Consider the following 16,948-nt stretch of genomic DNA (forward strand, 5'->3'; position numbering starts at 1 on the left):
TTAACGACTGTTGAACATAGCCAAGTTGCCTCATATTGTACAGAATTCGTTTTAATAAATATTGCATCTAAACAATTTGGCTACTTGCCCCACCTCACGTACCTCAAATAGCTCATTGAACCACAAAAGGACAAGCTTATCGAGAATATATTTTGCTTGAGCTATGACCGGGAAAGTCATTCAATTTAAGTTTCTGCTATCTCTGAAAGCAGCTTGTAAAGCGGTAATTTAAACCACGTGAAAAAAAGGCCGGATTGAATGTATAGTCTCAGGAAGATCGATGGCTCGTGTCGACTTCTTTGGTCAGTGTCAGTGGTTTAACGTCAATCTATACACTTGCAGTCATTTCATGGAGAGAATGTTTGCTATCGTAGGGCCTCTACATGGCAGCGTCCGTCATTTCGTATATTGAAAGTGTGCTATTGCCGTACCGTGGATCATAGCAGCAATATTCACTTCTCTAACGATTCCTGACTTCGAGATAATTATAAACGTCTAAGTTACAAATTTCTTTTCCTCTTGTTCCTTGTTTGACCACACCATTGCTAACGACGTGTGTCGTGCATTTGGGTATCTGGATAAAACAAAAAATCCCCAAAGGGAATCCGAAATCCCAGAGCTGCAAGAGAATCAAAATTAGCCAACATATTACTCTTCACTTTTAGCTTGATTCCATTTCAAATTTGGAATAATTTTGTTGTTTTTATAGGTTTAAGGATTTCATTAAAAGCGATGTACCTCATCATTAAACTTTTAAAGTTCAGCAACTAGTTCAGCCATTTTAGCATAATTTTCCACCTTCTTCTCTTTTATCAAAACGTTTACTCATCGGTGCCATCGTGTTTCCTTTCGACACCTAAGAGCTGGATAATACAAATCATCCTTGAATTTCCCACTAGGAACGTGCGAAAAGTACTATTCAATCACATTGCTTTTACCAAGCCATGCATCAAAAGTGATATGCATGCAACCAAACTGTTAGATAAGACACTTGATTCATTTTAGCTCATTTGAAATAATGTACAATCTACAACTCGATTTGAGTAATAAAAAAAATCAAAGTAAGTGAGTGAAAGAGATTCGGTACTATAAACGTTGTAGTGTACTCTTGTATATTATGTTAGCGCTTGATGTACATAGTTAATGACTGTTGAGCACATCTAAGTTACCTCACATCGTTCAAAATTCTTTGATCTAAGATTAGATAAATATTACGAATAAGAGAGATGGTAAGTTTTGAGCTCGATGAAGAAATTAAGAAATTTTTTTTTTCGTCTTGTTACGAGTGTGGGAAAGAAAAAATTCTGAGTCCCTGTGAAGTATCGAACCTCAGACCTTCGGATTCCGTGCTCCGATGCTCTACCACTGAGCCATAGAGACTCCACGGTGAGCGAGGTGTATTACGAAGTTTAAATGACACGCGTCCTGCTACTGCTATGATCAGTAATGTCGATAGCGTAATGTTTGTAGAAAGAGTCCCACGCTCGTGACAAGACGGAAAAAACATCTTTCTTTATTTCTTTACCGAGCTCAAAACTTATCATCTCTCTTATTTCTATCTATAATTTGAATTTATAAAGGAGTCAAGTTTCTAAAGAAACTGTGGCGCTACGTCGGTGGGAGAGTATAACAGGGTAATTTAGTATTATTAACGAGTTGATAACGTAAATTGGCCGCCATAAAGAGTTTCAAATCTGACGTTTCAAGCAGTAGCCCGATACGTCAGGGTAGAGGGCAGAGTCAGGGCAGAGTCAGGACAGAGGAGCACGGCAAGTCGGGATGTCAATTGCCAGAACTACGCTCCGATTTAATGCTACTTGTAAGGTCATTCAAAGATAATGAAAGCGTATTGCGTCAAGTGCAATATTCTGCTCCGTGGCGTTCCTCTTCTCCTCGCTGTTTCAAGACGGGTCATGTATTGCGTCGCGTATGGTCACGTTTCCTATCTTTTTTTTGCAACTTCTACGAACCGAAATTAGTTGTACCTGCGAATAAAAAACAAGTTCTTCATCGAAGCTAAAATTGAAAAACAAAAACAAAAACAAAAAAACACAAGATACGAAGATATCGAAAAGCACGAAATAGTAACTAAATACCCAGGTTATTGAACCAGAACGAGTAAACTGAACGCATGATAAAGATTATCATTATCCAACTGCACAAAGTAGATTACAAATACCGGGCGAATTGAATACAGATATCCTGCCATATTGTACAGTTGTTAGGACACTTGGTTATCTTGTACTGTAAAACAACCTGTTTAATCAGTCGGCTGCGCGCGTTATGTTATAAAATAATTGGTTCATGCTTTAAGCTATGCAACTTGAGAAGTTTGAAGAGCACTCATAAAGCAAGAGTTAAAACTCTTACGCTTCTCTCATGCTCTCTAAACTTTCGTGTGCATCCATTTGGCGATTAGCGAAGCATGGTTCTTGTCAGTTCGTTTACCATTAGAAACGTGGAAAGTTTCCCCGTAAAAACATCGTTTAAGGTTATAAGGTCGTCACAATACTTTTTCTGCGCCTCAATCAACTTATAATTGCTTTAATGCTAAACGAAATCATGAAGTAATCTTTGCCCAAATTCAGGTATGAATATGCATATGAATATACTCATTATTATTATTATCGTAATAATAATGATCATTATTAATAATATTTTTATTTTAAAAAAAAATTATTTCAAGTGCTAAAATCTACAATGGAAGTTATAATTCTATATTTTTTACATATGTCGATAAAAATAAAATTTCAGATATAAATAAAAAACATTTTTGCTATGGAAAAAAAACCAAACATATTTATTATTATTGGAATAATGTTGTTATAATAATAATAGTAATAGCATTTTTAGGTTATTACTATTATCATTATCAAAATTAATATTATCATTATCGTTGCTGTTATAATTATTTTTCTTTGAAATAAGTTTTTTTTTTAGCGTTGAGGGGCAATTTGGCCGAAACGAAGATCTTAATCAAGTGTGGAGACTTTTGTGTTAATAGAATTATAAACATTAATGTTACAAATTCTGTGAGGAAGCTAGATAGGCGTTATAGAAAGCCTTCCATAACCCGGCTTCCTTCTTTCTCATCTACCTAGCACAATCATAAATGAATGCACATCCGGTTCGCAGTTATTATACTTCTAACTCATAATCTGAGTGTAATATGTCTCAAATGACAACGTCGAATTTAAGGGGAGCTACATGAAACTACAATACAGCAGTCGTATTTGAAGATCTCATGCTCCAAGTTAAATCAACACAAATGCAAATGGCCCAAAAACATCATCGACAATGGCTGCAAAGCAGACAAGAACATTGAAGAAACCTGATCCATAAAATTATTTTGCCAGTCAAGAAGTCGGCAATGGCTTAAGCATCACGTGGGTTAATTAAGAACAGTTTTTAGAAAATTTTAATTCAGTTTGCTACACGCATAGTGGATTTTAGGCCATCCAATTGAAACTGATCGTTGCAGTTTGGATAAACGTTGATTATGACAGTCTCATTGAAGTAATTATTCCGATTTGTTTTAAGTCTTAATTTTACTTTCGTTTCGTTACCAGCTGCTCGGTTTATTTGGAGTCATCGCCAGAAAAACCTTCTTATCACAAGTATGATGATATTTTCTATCATAAATACTTCTAAGGCTATTGAATATATTTCCTTGTGAGTGTTGCCATAGAGGATTAAGAAAATCTTCTTGAGCACGCGTTCTTTGAAAAGCTGGAGTTAATTGTACTTGATATTCGTTAATTGTACTTGATATTCGGCTTTAAAGTTACATTTTAAAACACATTCATTTGCCATTCAGCATGCATTTACGACTCCTATCGAATCTTTCCTCTGACCAAAAGACCTAATCGACACAACTCCACAGTCTCTCGAGTGAGAAACCTTCCCCATTTGTTTTCTGAAATTAATATTCCTATTTCGATGATTTAGATGATTGCGAGTTGCGAAGTATTTCGAACAATGCGAGAAATGTCCACCCGTTTTATGGAAAATTTATTGCTCCATCATTACTTCATTTTCTTGCATTTTCACCCTCAGTTTTCGAAACACCTTACATGCTCAGCCTTGTTTGAGTCAATCGAATCAATCCCATAATGCCCGTGCGGAAAAAGAAAACAACCTAATCGAAACAATATAAATGTTCGCTACGACTGTCAAAAAATATCCTTCGCTTTCAAGTTATTTGCTTGAAAATTCAAAGCCATAAGAAAAAGGAAAAAGATTTGGATCGTTCATCGCGGCCATTTTCAGGCTCCGATTTTTTCTCGTGTATTTAGCGATTCTTTAAGGTAGAAACAAGGCATATGTTATGGTAAAATGGCGTAATAAGGGAGTGTTCTAAAACATGTAGCCGAGAGTTGAATAAGTCTTCGGGTTCGGCTCAAGCTCAAGACAATCAGCCGAAAGCAAGTATCTTAAAGACATTTGGTATACAGTCTGAATGACACTCCCTGCATAAGTTAGCTTTACTTTCTTCTTGGAAAATAAATTTTGCATAACATCGCGATTAAATGAAATTCATAGTATTTTGCCTTGTGGATGATATCGACTTTAAAAAAAAAGCATATTTGCAGGTGAGCTTCAATTTAAAAAAATTGCAGAAAGAAGTCTAAATATATCAATTCAGATATAGATTCCTCAACTGGAATCAAGAGAAACAATTTCCTGCCAGATATTTGTTGGGCAGTACTACCAACTGAGCTACGAAGCAACACATTGGCAGTGAAGCAAACTTTAACATGATAAATATTAATAAAAAAGAATAAAAATTCACGTAATATAGCTAAAATTTTGCGTTGTTTTGACTCTCCAGCATCATCATATAGGGAAACAGGACCCTATTGCCATGGATTTCAAAGCTTGGAATATGTTCTGGAGATTATATTTTGGATTCTTTGCAACTTTGACCATGACGGGAAATATTCTCATCATCTGGATTTTTCTTAAGCTGAGACGCCGAAAGCGTTCCTCATTTCTTCTGATACGTTTGGGCCTGGCAGATTTACTGGTTGGAGGGCTGACCATTCCTCTTTTCATAGGAACATATGAATCAGCTTCAATAACAACATGGCGTGTTTTCAACTGTGTTGACATGTCTACAAGTATATCGTCCATTTATACACTTGCTGTTATTTCCGTGGAGAGAATGTTCGCCATCGGTTGGCCTCTTCGTTACAGAACTACAAACTTTCGCGTTTATATCTGTGCTATTGCTCTACCGTGGATTATAGCAGCAATACTCACTATAACAGTTTTCGTTAATGCAAACTTCAACTCCATTACAAGATACAGCGTAATCTGCCCTATAGTTTTGTTTCCTGCAACACCTCTATTAGTTATGTGTGTAGCGTATTATGTTATTTGGAGGAAACAAAAATCACCAATATGTAACCATAAGAAATGTCATCAGAGAGGCCAAATTAGCAAACACATTATTTTTGATTACAGGAGCTTCTGTTTTCACCTTACTTCCATTCTAGATTCTGAACCTGTTGGTATATTTGCAAATAACTGCAAACTTTTCTCATCTGCAACCGACGGTACTCGTCATCAGGGTTTTACAATATAGCAATTCGTTCGTGAACGTAATTATTTATCCATTAAGAATTCTAGAATTTAAAAACTGCCTGCTACACTTACTTCGTTCATGATTACTTTTTTCGCAATGCTTTAAAAATAGAAGTAAAATAATCTAATTTAGTCGGATTGCGTCATTAACGAATATTTTCTCGATCTCTTTTGCTGGTGAGATGCCTTTGCTTTTTAACCCTTCAAAGAGACCTAAATATTGGTAGTAAATTTCTTAACTTCTTTGTTTACCACATAGGTATCTTTATTTTAGGGAATTTTGAGACATGCCCGAAACATTCTCCAATTCTGAGTTCCGTTGGATTACCTTTGGCAAAAAGGTCCCTCCATTCATATTTACGTCGTATAACATATAATTACTTGGAAAGGCACCAATTTATTACCAAGCTCAACAAAACATGCACTCCACATTCCATTTGTTCGTTATGTTCTTAGCTTAACACGGGGAAAACCCACAGAAAGTGAAATGTTTTAAACTAGATGGCCCAAATTATATCTCCCTATGTTTTACACCTCGTGCTCGCTTGAATAATGTAAATTTCACAGGACGCCATGGTATGAACTGTATATAATTTTATCAATTTTTACATACTCTTGAGCTATATATATATATTAATATTGGCATATGCATAACTCACATTATATCTTGTTTTGTATTTTTAGTTTATCGAGTGTTTTTAACATAAGCCCTGGCTCGGAAGATTGTGCATGCATTTCTACGTCTTCGACATTAAATATCTCATTCTATTCTATTCTATTACTTTGTTCAATTAACAAGAATAATGGAATGTTTGTTTTACATGTTGCCATTTATCAATTCCACTCGTTATTTTGCTTTTTCTCACCGCGAGATATTTTTCATTTCGGGAGAAACTTCGTATGTCATTCAGCCAAAGCTTGTTGCCGTTAACAGATGTTCCTCCTTTCAAATTCAGCTCGGCAAATAGAATTCTAATTTTCAGGCTAGCTTAGATCTCTCTGTTTCTAAAAAGTATGAAGGATAGACGTGTTTTTATTGAGTCGCAATTCGACAAGATTCAATCAGAAAATGAGGTTTTAGCCCCTTCGCTCTTAAACTAAATTTAGAAGGGAATTTGACAGCGATTATTCGATATTACGGAAGTCCATTGAAATCCAGTATCACAGCTAAAGTTCTGATCGTGATTGATAATAGATGATTCGTTGCCCGTGGCAAATGTACGTAAGCGGAAGTTGGTAACCAAAGCACAAACGGAATAAACAGAAGCAATATAATTCGCATCCCTAACAAACACATCTTCTTGAGTGATCTTATAAATCTTGTTGACTCAACGGAAGCTAAGTTATCGATATCATTTGCTGGTAGCATTCCTTCACGTCTAACTGGTTCGAGAGACCTGAAACGGTTTGTATGATTTTCTTAGCTTTCGTGCCTCTTATAAGATTACATCTTTTCGCTTTCATGCCTTCATACATATTTGAATCACTCCCTGCATTAATAATCAAATCTTAAAACATATCTCATTCGGTTACCAACATCCATCATCAAAAAGTGCATACTGCGTTCCCATTTGTTTCGCGATATGTCCATAGCACGACGTTACCAAGGCTATAGGAAGTAAGTGGCAAATAACTGCAGCTCATAACAGAGGAAAAAGATACAAAGAGAACCGTAGTACAAAGTTCCAATGAAATTGACATGAATATTGGGATCCTTGTTTTACCTACTAGACAAATGATTCATTCTACCCTCTTTGGTCGCTATAATATATTTCGTTGTAAACAGATATTCTTCCCTTAAAATTCAGCACTGTAATTTCCAATTGTATCCTCAAGCTTAAGCTCTCTTTTTCTTAACTGTATAATGGATAGGTGTATATTTCCAAGAGTCGCAATTCGACCAGACTTGTGAAACAGAGAACAGAGAATAGTTGCTGCGACTAAAGCTTAAATAAATCTTGTTTAGAAGAGTAAATTCTGGCTTTCCCACGGGGTCGTTAATAATATAAGAGTAATTGAGGAGACTTCCTAGAATAACTTTAGGGTTTCTTTAATTCTCCTCACAACTGATATTATACTTTGATCGGATGCTGTTGTACCTGGCTGCAGGCTTTTTGTGTTGCAGGATACCAATGCGGGCACTTATACTCTGGTTTCGATTTTCCTTTGAAACCTGCCTAAGAATTGCAGCTTTGTTAGCAACTTTCCTCTGCTAATGGCGCATATCGAAAGCAATTTCAGAACCTGCTTTGTTGTCACCGTGAAAAGGCAAGAGATCTGCGAAATGTTGCTGCCTTAATTAATGAAAAGAAAATTGCAAAACATGAAGGCGAAGCGAACGTAGAAGTCTTGCAGATTTTCAAAGTTTCTGATATAACATCCTACCGCTAAAAGTAGCAGGGAACGTAACTTGTGTAATGCTTCGCAGTAATATTCATGATATTTCCCGCTATAATTGTCGAATTAGTACAAACATACCAGAATACAGTAAGTTGGTAAAGTATATTCCTCAGTCGTACGCCAGATCTCTTTAAAGGAAAATTTTTAATCATATATACACTAGAACAGAACTGGAAACACCAACACCTTTCCTTCCCATAGGAAAAAAAACAGAACCGGGTAATTTCTACGTATAGGAAAATTTACGAATGCGCGCCTTTGATTAAGACCCCATTCACACTAGCAAAAATGTTAAATTAAACGGGATTTAGCATGATGAAATTAAGAAACGGACAACTGAAAAACTGAACTTTCAATAATATTTAATTTATCGCTGACTTGTAATTCATTGTGCTAAACTTGAAGTCGACAAATGTTGATTTAAGAAGCTTCTATATAGAAAAGAATTTAAATCATGTTTAACAAAACAGTTTAAAATATAGATATTTAAGATTTGTTGTGAATGGGGTATTAGATGCATGAGAATGAAATGATGACGCAGTAGGCGAATTACAAAATTTGACGCAAACCTGCATTCCAAATATGCTTCCTCCTAAATAAACTCACAATCATGAGAATGAATAAACGGCTCCTCAAAAATCATTGTTACTAATCTATTCATGATTTCCTATTAGCAATTAAAATTTAAAGTGCTACATTAAAACCTCAAGCATCTTTTTTAATCGTTGGGTGGCAACGGCTTTAAACTCTTAGCCCCTATCCATCGGATAGTGAGGTTCTACGAGCAGGTAAATATATTAAAAAAGGGAAAAATTTCCACATGTAAAAAGTAATTTGACATAAATAAAAGGTTAAGTTGCACTTTACCAGCCTCAAAAGGTGTTATTAATCTTAAGGCGTCCATTTTTAGGACAGCTACGCGAAGGAAACCTTTGTGAGTCCCGCAAGGATCGTCGGCTATCAGAAAATTTAAAATCAATTCAGTCATGATTCAGAAAAAAAAATTAATCCTTTCACGCACACAGGAAAATGTTGATATTATGACGAGCCGCCTTACCCGGGACATTTTTATAACAAAAGACGCTATTTGAGATGGCATGTTGCCGCTCCTACTTGTTTTGTCTAAGTGTGAGCTTGGGTCTTGAAATAAATTTATCTCATGAACTTTTCTTTACCTAGGGACATTTTTATAACGAAGGACGCTATTTAAGACGGTACGTTGCTGCTTCCATCGAGTGAGATTGTGTCTTGAACTAATTTTATCTCATGAAAAAAAATTATGTAAATCCGCTCTTGTCTCCCCAAACCTGGACAAAATTCGTTTAGTAACGAAGATTGATTGATTACAAAGATCTTTAAGCTGTTCTTTACATTGTCAGGCTTGATAGGTGTGGTGTCCAAACAAGCAAATTTATAACATAGCTAGTAAATTTGTCTAATCAAATTCAATTGCGTGAGCTTGCGTCATTTTCCTATTGTTAAACAAATTTACGCGCTATGTTACAATCTTTTTTGTGGTTATTCCCGCGCACGCCAGCCTATCGCGTCCCATTTAAGTAAAAACATACTTTTCGAAATATTCAAAAGTTATTCATGGACATACGATAAAATGCTTATTGACTGAGTCAAGTCATACCTAATCCCAATTTACACATATGAAGTTGCCGCTTTTTCCGGTTAGAAATCTTTGTTAAACACCGCAGTTTATATGATAGTTTGCATTTATCAGTCGGACCAGCTGAATTTTCACAACTTCAGTGTTTTTCTAGCAAAAAAAAACTTTTCTCAAGAGCTTTGGGGCTATGCCGAATAATAGACAATTCATTCTTTGCTAATGCCTCGCCTTTCAACTTACCACCTGCTACAACTTGCACGTGACCATAGGCCAGATATGTAACTAATAAAAATGTTGATTAAAATTCGCAATCAAGCTTAAGCAAGAAAAGAGTTATTTTCTGGGGTTATCTTTCAATGAAAAAGACGAAGTATTTCGAAAACGGCAAACTTATATGCACTTCAGCAGAATAAAAAAATACCTATTTTTTTATTGAAATTATCGTTAAACATACAGATGTTTCAGTCTTTAATGCATTTGTTTAGGCTTTCGTTCAGCAATTGTGTGTCTTGCAGACGTCACTATGAGGAAGTTAAAAATACATCAAACGCTCTTGGCCCTTCCGCTGTTACCTTAAAAATGGTCATAGGCATAAAAAGGCCTTTCTTACTCTGAAAGTTTATAGAAAATGAACAGAAATTGTGGTATTTAAAAGGAAAAAGGCATTTTGCACTAAGAAGAACCTCAGTTTGGATGAGGTAATCGTCAAATCGTCAACAATCGTCAAATTTTCCTGTGGAATTAAGGTTAGTTAGAGATAATATCTCTAATAATCCAATTTTCGCTTTTTAAACCCAATTTTTAACTCTAAAAAAAGTCACGCTCTCAGCACTGTGACAGGTAAAGACTGGTAGAGTTAGAATACAATAGCTCCAACCTTGCAAGGAAGTTTGACCGCCGTTTAGCTACTATAAGTGCTGTACCATATTCTTCTGTGATCTGACTTGTTTTCGTTGAATCTCAGCGTAAAGTAAAGCTTTCGCTAGGTCTAATTAGAATTATCAGTGAATGCTTAAACTGGCAAAAACTTTCGCTTAGATCGCGGACAGTACACATAATTGTCACAAACTCCTCGCATAAGAAAATTCGAAATACGCAACTAACTCGCAGCCAACTGTTCCTTGAAGCAAATAAAATGAGAGCTTTAGAGTTCTTTACTAGCAATTTTGAGAAATTTGGTCGAGCTCTCTGATTCTTAACCTGAGACAAAGTTTAAAACTAACGGCGCCACAGATAAATTCAGCAGCACATTGGTGACTTTATCAATCAACGAAATAAGATGATTATTTTTATTCAAATATTTTTGGTGTGGGAAACAGGGAGTGACGTAATCTTCTACTTTTCTCAAGTAGAGAGGTGAAACTCCACGTATACATTCATTTATCAATTGCTCTCGCCATCTTTGCGGAAAGTCATTAAGCAACCCACCATACTTTCTATCCTTTTACCAAAATAAAAACCAACTTGAGATGTTTGGAACTGTATTACTGGAAATGTTTGTGAATCACCCGCCTCCTACTTGTAATTAACAACTTTTCGAATATTTTCCCAACGTTCCGAGTGGGGTATTATGCTGATAAACCGACAGAAAGTGCGGTTTATTGCGTTTATAAAATAAACTTAAAACAAAACTTATTATGTTTCAATTTTTTATGGGTTTACCGATGTAATAAACAATAGGTTTTTGACCAGTCTCGTTTATTTAGAAAGCCTGATAACATAACGGTCTGGGAAATGTTGAAACAAAAACTGTTTGATGAACGAATGTACTCAGGCTTTAAGCAAAAACGATAATCCACTAGTAGTTGTGTTTTTCAGAACTATTGCAAACAGCTTTTCCCATCACCTGCAGCTGTCATTTTTTTTGTATAAGATGAGAACAAAAAAAGGCATCGAGTTTGTACGTATTGGAAAATATAAGTATAAAGCAAACTATAAAGGAGTTGTGGTCCTGCCACAGCGGGGAAAAGCTGACGTTTGACCGGCTTTAGGAACACCTCGCTCGATTCTAAGAATGAACGCTGAAAGTTACATAGATCCTCTACGAAAACAGTTTTAAGTATGGGAGACTACGACGACTATTCAATAAAAAGATTGCTTTTAACTTCAAACTGATTAAGAAAGCCTTCATTTATCCATGTTTCTATCTATTCACACTGACTTCAGGATAGACTGAAAACGCAAAAGAGTTTCAGAAATAAAATGACATATCTTGACACTTCCCTTAATGATGCCCCAACCGAAGTCAATAAATGATAACCGTTTTATGCATAATTCATCACGTTATTTTTCTTCAGTCAACTTTATTCAGACGTTGTCAAGATATACCTTTTTTAAGCCCATGTGCATTGTTAAAGATTTGTTGAAAGGAGAATTTTCAAAATTTAGTCAGAAACCTTGCATGGACAGCCTAAGTTTTCGATAGATTTCAATTCAAGCGAAACGCTCAACTACTAAAATAATTTATTTAGGCGACATAAGTGTGAAGGAAACCCTACAAGTGATAGTAAATTTAAAACAAATTATATATGCAAATTAACGTCCTCTGTAACGGGAAAAATATAAGAATACGGAAAAAATATAAAAGTAATATGAATTGGCGCCTTCAGCTGATATGAACGATCAAGGCTTCGTGAGAAGTAAATGTGGAAACAAACTAGTGGAACTTTTCGGCAGACTGGTGTTAACGACAATAATGATAATAATGATAATAGTAACAATGATGAAGAAAACGAGGATTATATATGATTGTAATCACAAATTAGCAAAACAAAGAAATAGAGAAAGGAGGTTTGATGGCTTACGTTTATCTCCAAATGTTAGCTTGTCATTAATACTGTTTCTAATTTGAATAAATAGAAAGAAGTTTCTTGCACCTACGTGAACAAAATACTCATTGTGTGTACTGAGTATATGGATAGCTTATACCTGTGGGAGATTAAAAAAAGTATCTGTTCATTGCAACAGGAGACGATACAACTGTACAAGGTTACAACTCGAACCGAAATATCAAATAAGTTTATTTTTCCAGTGCGAAATGGCTTACAGGTTGGACATAGGGAAGACTTGGAAACGCATGCTAAATTACACACCTGCATTTTACTTACAAAATTTAAAAAAAAGGTAGTATGAGCTTCTCTAGCAATAGAGTCACTCGATCAGGAACGATTATTGAGCTGATAGAAATGCGCAAGCATTTTACGAGTTACCAGTATGATGTTTTATATACCGTGTATTCTTCACTAGCCGTTAGAATTGAAGTATAGGGGGCAGTATTCAAAGCAATTATATGTTGCTATAGGTAATCACACGGGTACAATTTGGAATAAATAAGCTTGAGTAAACCTTTTTAAAGACTGACAAAATTAATTGTGGTTAGCAATTTGTAGTCTTTAAAAAAAATTACTCGAGATAGCTCATCATAATTGTGCAGGAGCAAAAGGGGGGATCAAGTTCAAAAATACTTTATTCAAACCATGCGTTCGGTCAAAACAACCGCGTACGATCAAAACAATAATATACAATGATATTTAAACACCTTTAAGGCGCAAAAAGTTCAGAGTCCGGCTAAACAGTTCAAGGAATTGTTCTGTTCAGTTTGTTACTTCTTTGCACCGAGTAAATCACGCAATGAGATTTTAACGCTGCCGTTAATCTTCATAAGTCTTCACAAACCTCGCTTTTTCCTTGCATGGTATTGGATAAACTTACAATTCGAGAAGACGAGACTTAGTTGGGTCACGCGGTTGAAATAAAAAAAGCCAATAAATAAACGAACATATAAATGAATATCTAGATAAATGATCAGAAGTATATTTCGATAGGTCACAAACCCTGAGAGCGAATTAAAGGCGTGGATGATGTATTTGGCCGGGAAAGGGGAACAACCATTATTTTCACCTTATTAATGTTCATCTCTGTTCATTCATTTGTTTATTCATTTACTCAATTATTTGCTCTTTAATTTCTTTTATTTTCAGAAGGTGCTATGTTAAACTCAGAGCTACCAAGTCGAAGCTTAACTGTTGTCATAACTGAGGCAAGTGTTTGTATCGCATTGTGCATCATAAGCGTCACTGGAAACAGTCTGGTTTGTATGGCAACATGCAGAAACTCAAACCTGCGATCAACCACCAACCTGTATATCATTGCTTTAGCTGTCAGCGATCTGCTGTGTGGAATAGTAGCGATGCCGTTAGCTTCTGCCACGCTGATCTTCGGTAGATGGGTCTTTGGCGACGCTCTATGCCAATTTCAAGGCTTTGTTGATGTATTTGCCTATTATGTTACCCCAGCAACCCTTGGTTTGACAGCGTTAAACCGCTACATGAAAATTGTAAAGACAAGCCATTACAAGAAGATTTTTTCCCCACGCAGATCTAAGATATGGTTGAGTTGCTTGTGGCTTTCCTTTGCACTTTACCTGCTGATTGTCCGCGTCACAAATTGGATTAAAATCGATTTTATTCAAGACTACGCAGTGTGCTCCTTTGATTACCCAACCAGTGAAAGTCAAATCTTTCATTATTGCATCACTGTTGGATTACTTTTTGTCTTACCGTTGTGTGTCGGCATTTTCAGTTACTATAAGATATTTCTCAAAACTAATAAGCATCAACGTAATGTAGTGTCATCGCTACGGAACTGCACTAACATTACTGTAGTAAGCAACTCATTGAAAGAAACAAAAGTTACTCGAATGTTGCTCATTTTGGCGGCGGGATTTTTGTGCTGCTGGATACCAATGTGGGCACTTGTCCTCTGGTTTCGTTTTTTCCCTGAGACCAGCTCAAGAATTGCAGCATTGCTTGTCACTTTTTTATTTTATTTGAGTGCTTCAATCAATCCTATTATTTACGCTTTCACAAATGGCGAGTTCCAAAGGGAATTTCGCAAACTGCTTTGTTGCCGCCGTGAAAGGTCAAGAATTGTGCCAAAGAAAGCTCCTGCGATTAGTGGTAACGATCTCGTCGAACGAAAGGAACATGAAACAAACATTTAAGTCTAATGAATTTGTGTTAATGAAACATCCTCTTTTGAAAACAAGACGGAAGAGTCGTTCCATTCTTTTTCTCTAATTTAGTTATTGTTTGTCAAAGCAAGCTTCTTAGATATCGAAAGCTGTGTTGCTCGCACCAATCAATTATAAATTATTCATGGTGGTGTCTCCTTGCCAAATGCTGAAAGAATGACATCAGTTCACTTCTAAATTTTGGATGGGTTGCGAGTACGAATTGAATAGATCTTGCCATTCCTACGATGAAAATACGAGGAACCTAATTTGAATACCAAATTGAATAATCTGATGGCAAGCAAATATCGTTCCTTATGCTTCTTCGGAATTTTCTATTTAGTTAGTTAAATTTAATTAGAAATGAATTTTATTCAACTTTCCGTTTGTGAACAGCCAGCCACTAAAGCCCTGAGTTTCTTTTTCTGATGCATGTGATATAATCAGTAAATTATTTGCGATACTCGAACATAAGATTTTTTCTAAACTCATTATAAATTAGCACATAACGCTTTTAGTAGATTGGAGGTGACGCTCAGTCGTTTATGAAAAACTTCGAGACCACCGAAAAGCGGAGAGAGTATGAAAAATAACTTATATTGCGAGCTTTAAAGTGATGATATGTGCATAGCAACGTTTTTCTGGGAGGAAATAAATAGAATTTGAAAAAGAAGCCAGCAAAGAGATAAAACTTGGCGCCTACGGCTGATAACAATATTAATGACGTAACAGTGATAATAATAGCTCGCAACGATACCTGCAAGACTTTCTACGTCGACGAAATAACTCCTGAGTGTATTTTAAGATGGAAAATGTGTTAGAGGGAGATTTTATTCGTCAAACGTCAAATATAACTGCTTAGGACTCCTGTAGATGGCCTAAAGGTTTGGTGCGCACTCCTCATTTTTTTTCGGTTTTTAAAGGTTAGGCATATTTTTTTTATATATCACAGTGTTGCCCTTGTCTTTGTGAATACGATGGTGTATTTTTTTTCTTTTCGTTTTTGTTGTTGTTTTTTGTTTGTTTGTTTGTTTTTTTCTCTGTCGAGTTTCGAATTTTTTGTCAATTTTTCATATTATTTGCATACATTTTTCATATTTTAAAAAAGTGGAGAAATGATTGCGCATACTTTAAGACATCATTTCTGCGGACTGATGTAAGGGTTAGGTCTGAAATTGTATGGGGATGTAGAATAAGAGTTGTCATGATTTGTGCAATGTAAAATACTTCTCTTAATCTTATATTTTGTGCGAGATATCAGTTGTCTATCCTTCAGTGCGCTCTCCCAACATAGCTTATTATTCGAAGGGTCATGTTTTTCACGTGAGTTTTTTTGTCGATTTAACGAAGATGATTGCAATGAAAATCATATTGGCGCAAAGTTAAGCTCTTGGGCTTTATTTAGGTGTAATTTTTATTTAGTTTGGCTATGGTGGTTAAAAAAGAAGAGTCACATATCTTTTCAGCTTTTCATGGAAATTTGGTCTAGCTTTTGCTACTAATTACTCAGAGGTGCTTGCTCCGTTTGCGTTGAAAGTGTCTAATGGTATTGACGAATGTATTTGCTAAACAACCGTGTAAATGGTGCCTAGTTTGAATAGATTGATATAAAGTTAAAGGTGGTTAAAAAGGAGGCTTTGGTTCCCTGATCCCCCCCTTGCCGTATCAAACGACAAAAGTATTATCCTGAGATCTGAGAGTATTCGTGGGGCACTCCCCAGGGATTGGTGACACTAGCTCGTGTTTGATCCCTGACATACCTCTTTGACCTACTGGAGGTATCATCGAGTACCTAGCTCGACTCATTTTTGCCAGGATATTTACATATATACAACGGTATAATAATTAAAGTTTTAAAATTATATTTACACTTCTATTTACAGCAGTATTTACAATAAATAAAAGTTGTAATTGAGCGGTTTATATGTACAATTCTATCTACACTGAGGGTTGCAGAGGTCAGGATTTGTTTGGAGGCCCGCCTCCTTCGGAAAAAGTTTTTGACCACTTGACCACTCCTTTCTGAGCCAGGATGTGTTTTAACACGTTATGTTCCCGTAACAAAGCAATACTTCTGGCCTCAGCGATCGCCCACGGCCTGCGTGACGATCCTGTGAAGCGCCTAGACTGGAGTCATTTTCAAAGGGCAAGTCACCCTGTCTGGAAAATTGGGAGGCCCTGGCACTGTTCGTCCGGAGGCGGACGAAGTCACTATCTCTTTAATCATGCTGAAGTCTACCACGTGGCGCCTAACGTGGTGATCTGTCCTGCAGACGTTTCTAACCTCATGGCGCATCATGATAAGCAGCTGTTTTAGCACATAATCTTCCCGAAAC

At 36.1% G+C, this 16,948-nt stretch overlaps 2 protein-coding genes across 4 annotated transcripts; both read left to right on the forward strand.

Moving 5' to 3' along the window:
• The first annotated feature begins 4,927 nt into the window (after positions 1 to 4,927).
• On the forward strand, positions 4,928 to 5,669 carry LOC131799464 (adenosine receptor A3-like). The gene is made up of 2 exons (XM_066162968.1): positions 4,928 to 5,311; positions 5,499 to 5,669. The coding sequence occupies exons 1-2, from the start codon at positions 4,928 to 4,930 to the stop codon at positions 5,667 to 5,669; spliced, it is 555 nt and encodes a 184-aa protein (XP_066019065.1).
• Positions 5,670 to 6,874: 1,205 nt separating this feature from the next.
• LOC131799463 (beta-1 adrenergic receptor) lies at positions 6,875 to 16,487 on the forward strand. Of its 3 annotated transcripts, XM_066164055.1 has the most exons (3): positions 6,959 to 6,991; positions 9,166 to 9,200; positions 13,582 to 16,487. In XM_066164055.1, the coding sequence occupies exon 3, from the start codon at positions 13,590 to 13,592 to the stop codon at positions 14,601 to 14,603; it is 1,014 nt and encodes a 337-aa protein (XP_066020152.1). In that variant the 5' UTR covers positions 6,959 to 6,991; positions 9,166 to 9,200; positions 13,582 to 13,589; the 3' UTR covers positions 14,604 to 16,487. The 3 variants fall into 3 exon arrangements, with proteins under 3 accessions (XP_066020151.1, XP_066020152.1, XP_058973159.2); XM_066164054.1 differs by lacking the exon at positions 9,166 to 9,200 and having other exon boundaries at positions 6,875 to 6,991; XM_059117176.2 differs by lacking the exons at positions 6,959 to 6,991; positions 9,166 to 9,200 and adding an exon at positions 10,236 to 10,347.
• The last annotated feature ends 461 nt before the right edge of the window (positions 16,488 to 16,948 follow it).

Source organism: Pocillopora verrucosa, chromosome 3 (genome assembly GCF_036669915.1).
Source record: "Pocillopora verrucosa isolate sample1 chromosome 3, ASM3666991v2, whole genome shotgun sequence".
Taxonomy (NCBI): Eukaryota; Metazoa; Cnidaria; class Anthozoa; order Scleractinia; family Pocilloporidae; genus Pocillopora; species Pocillopora verrucosa.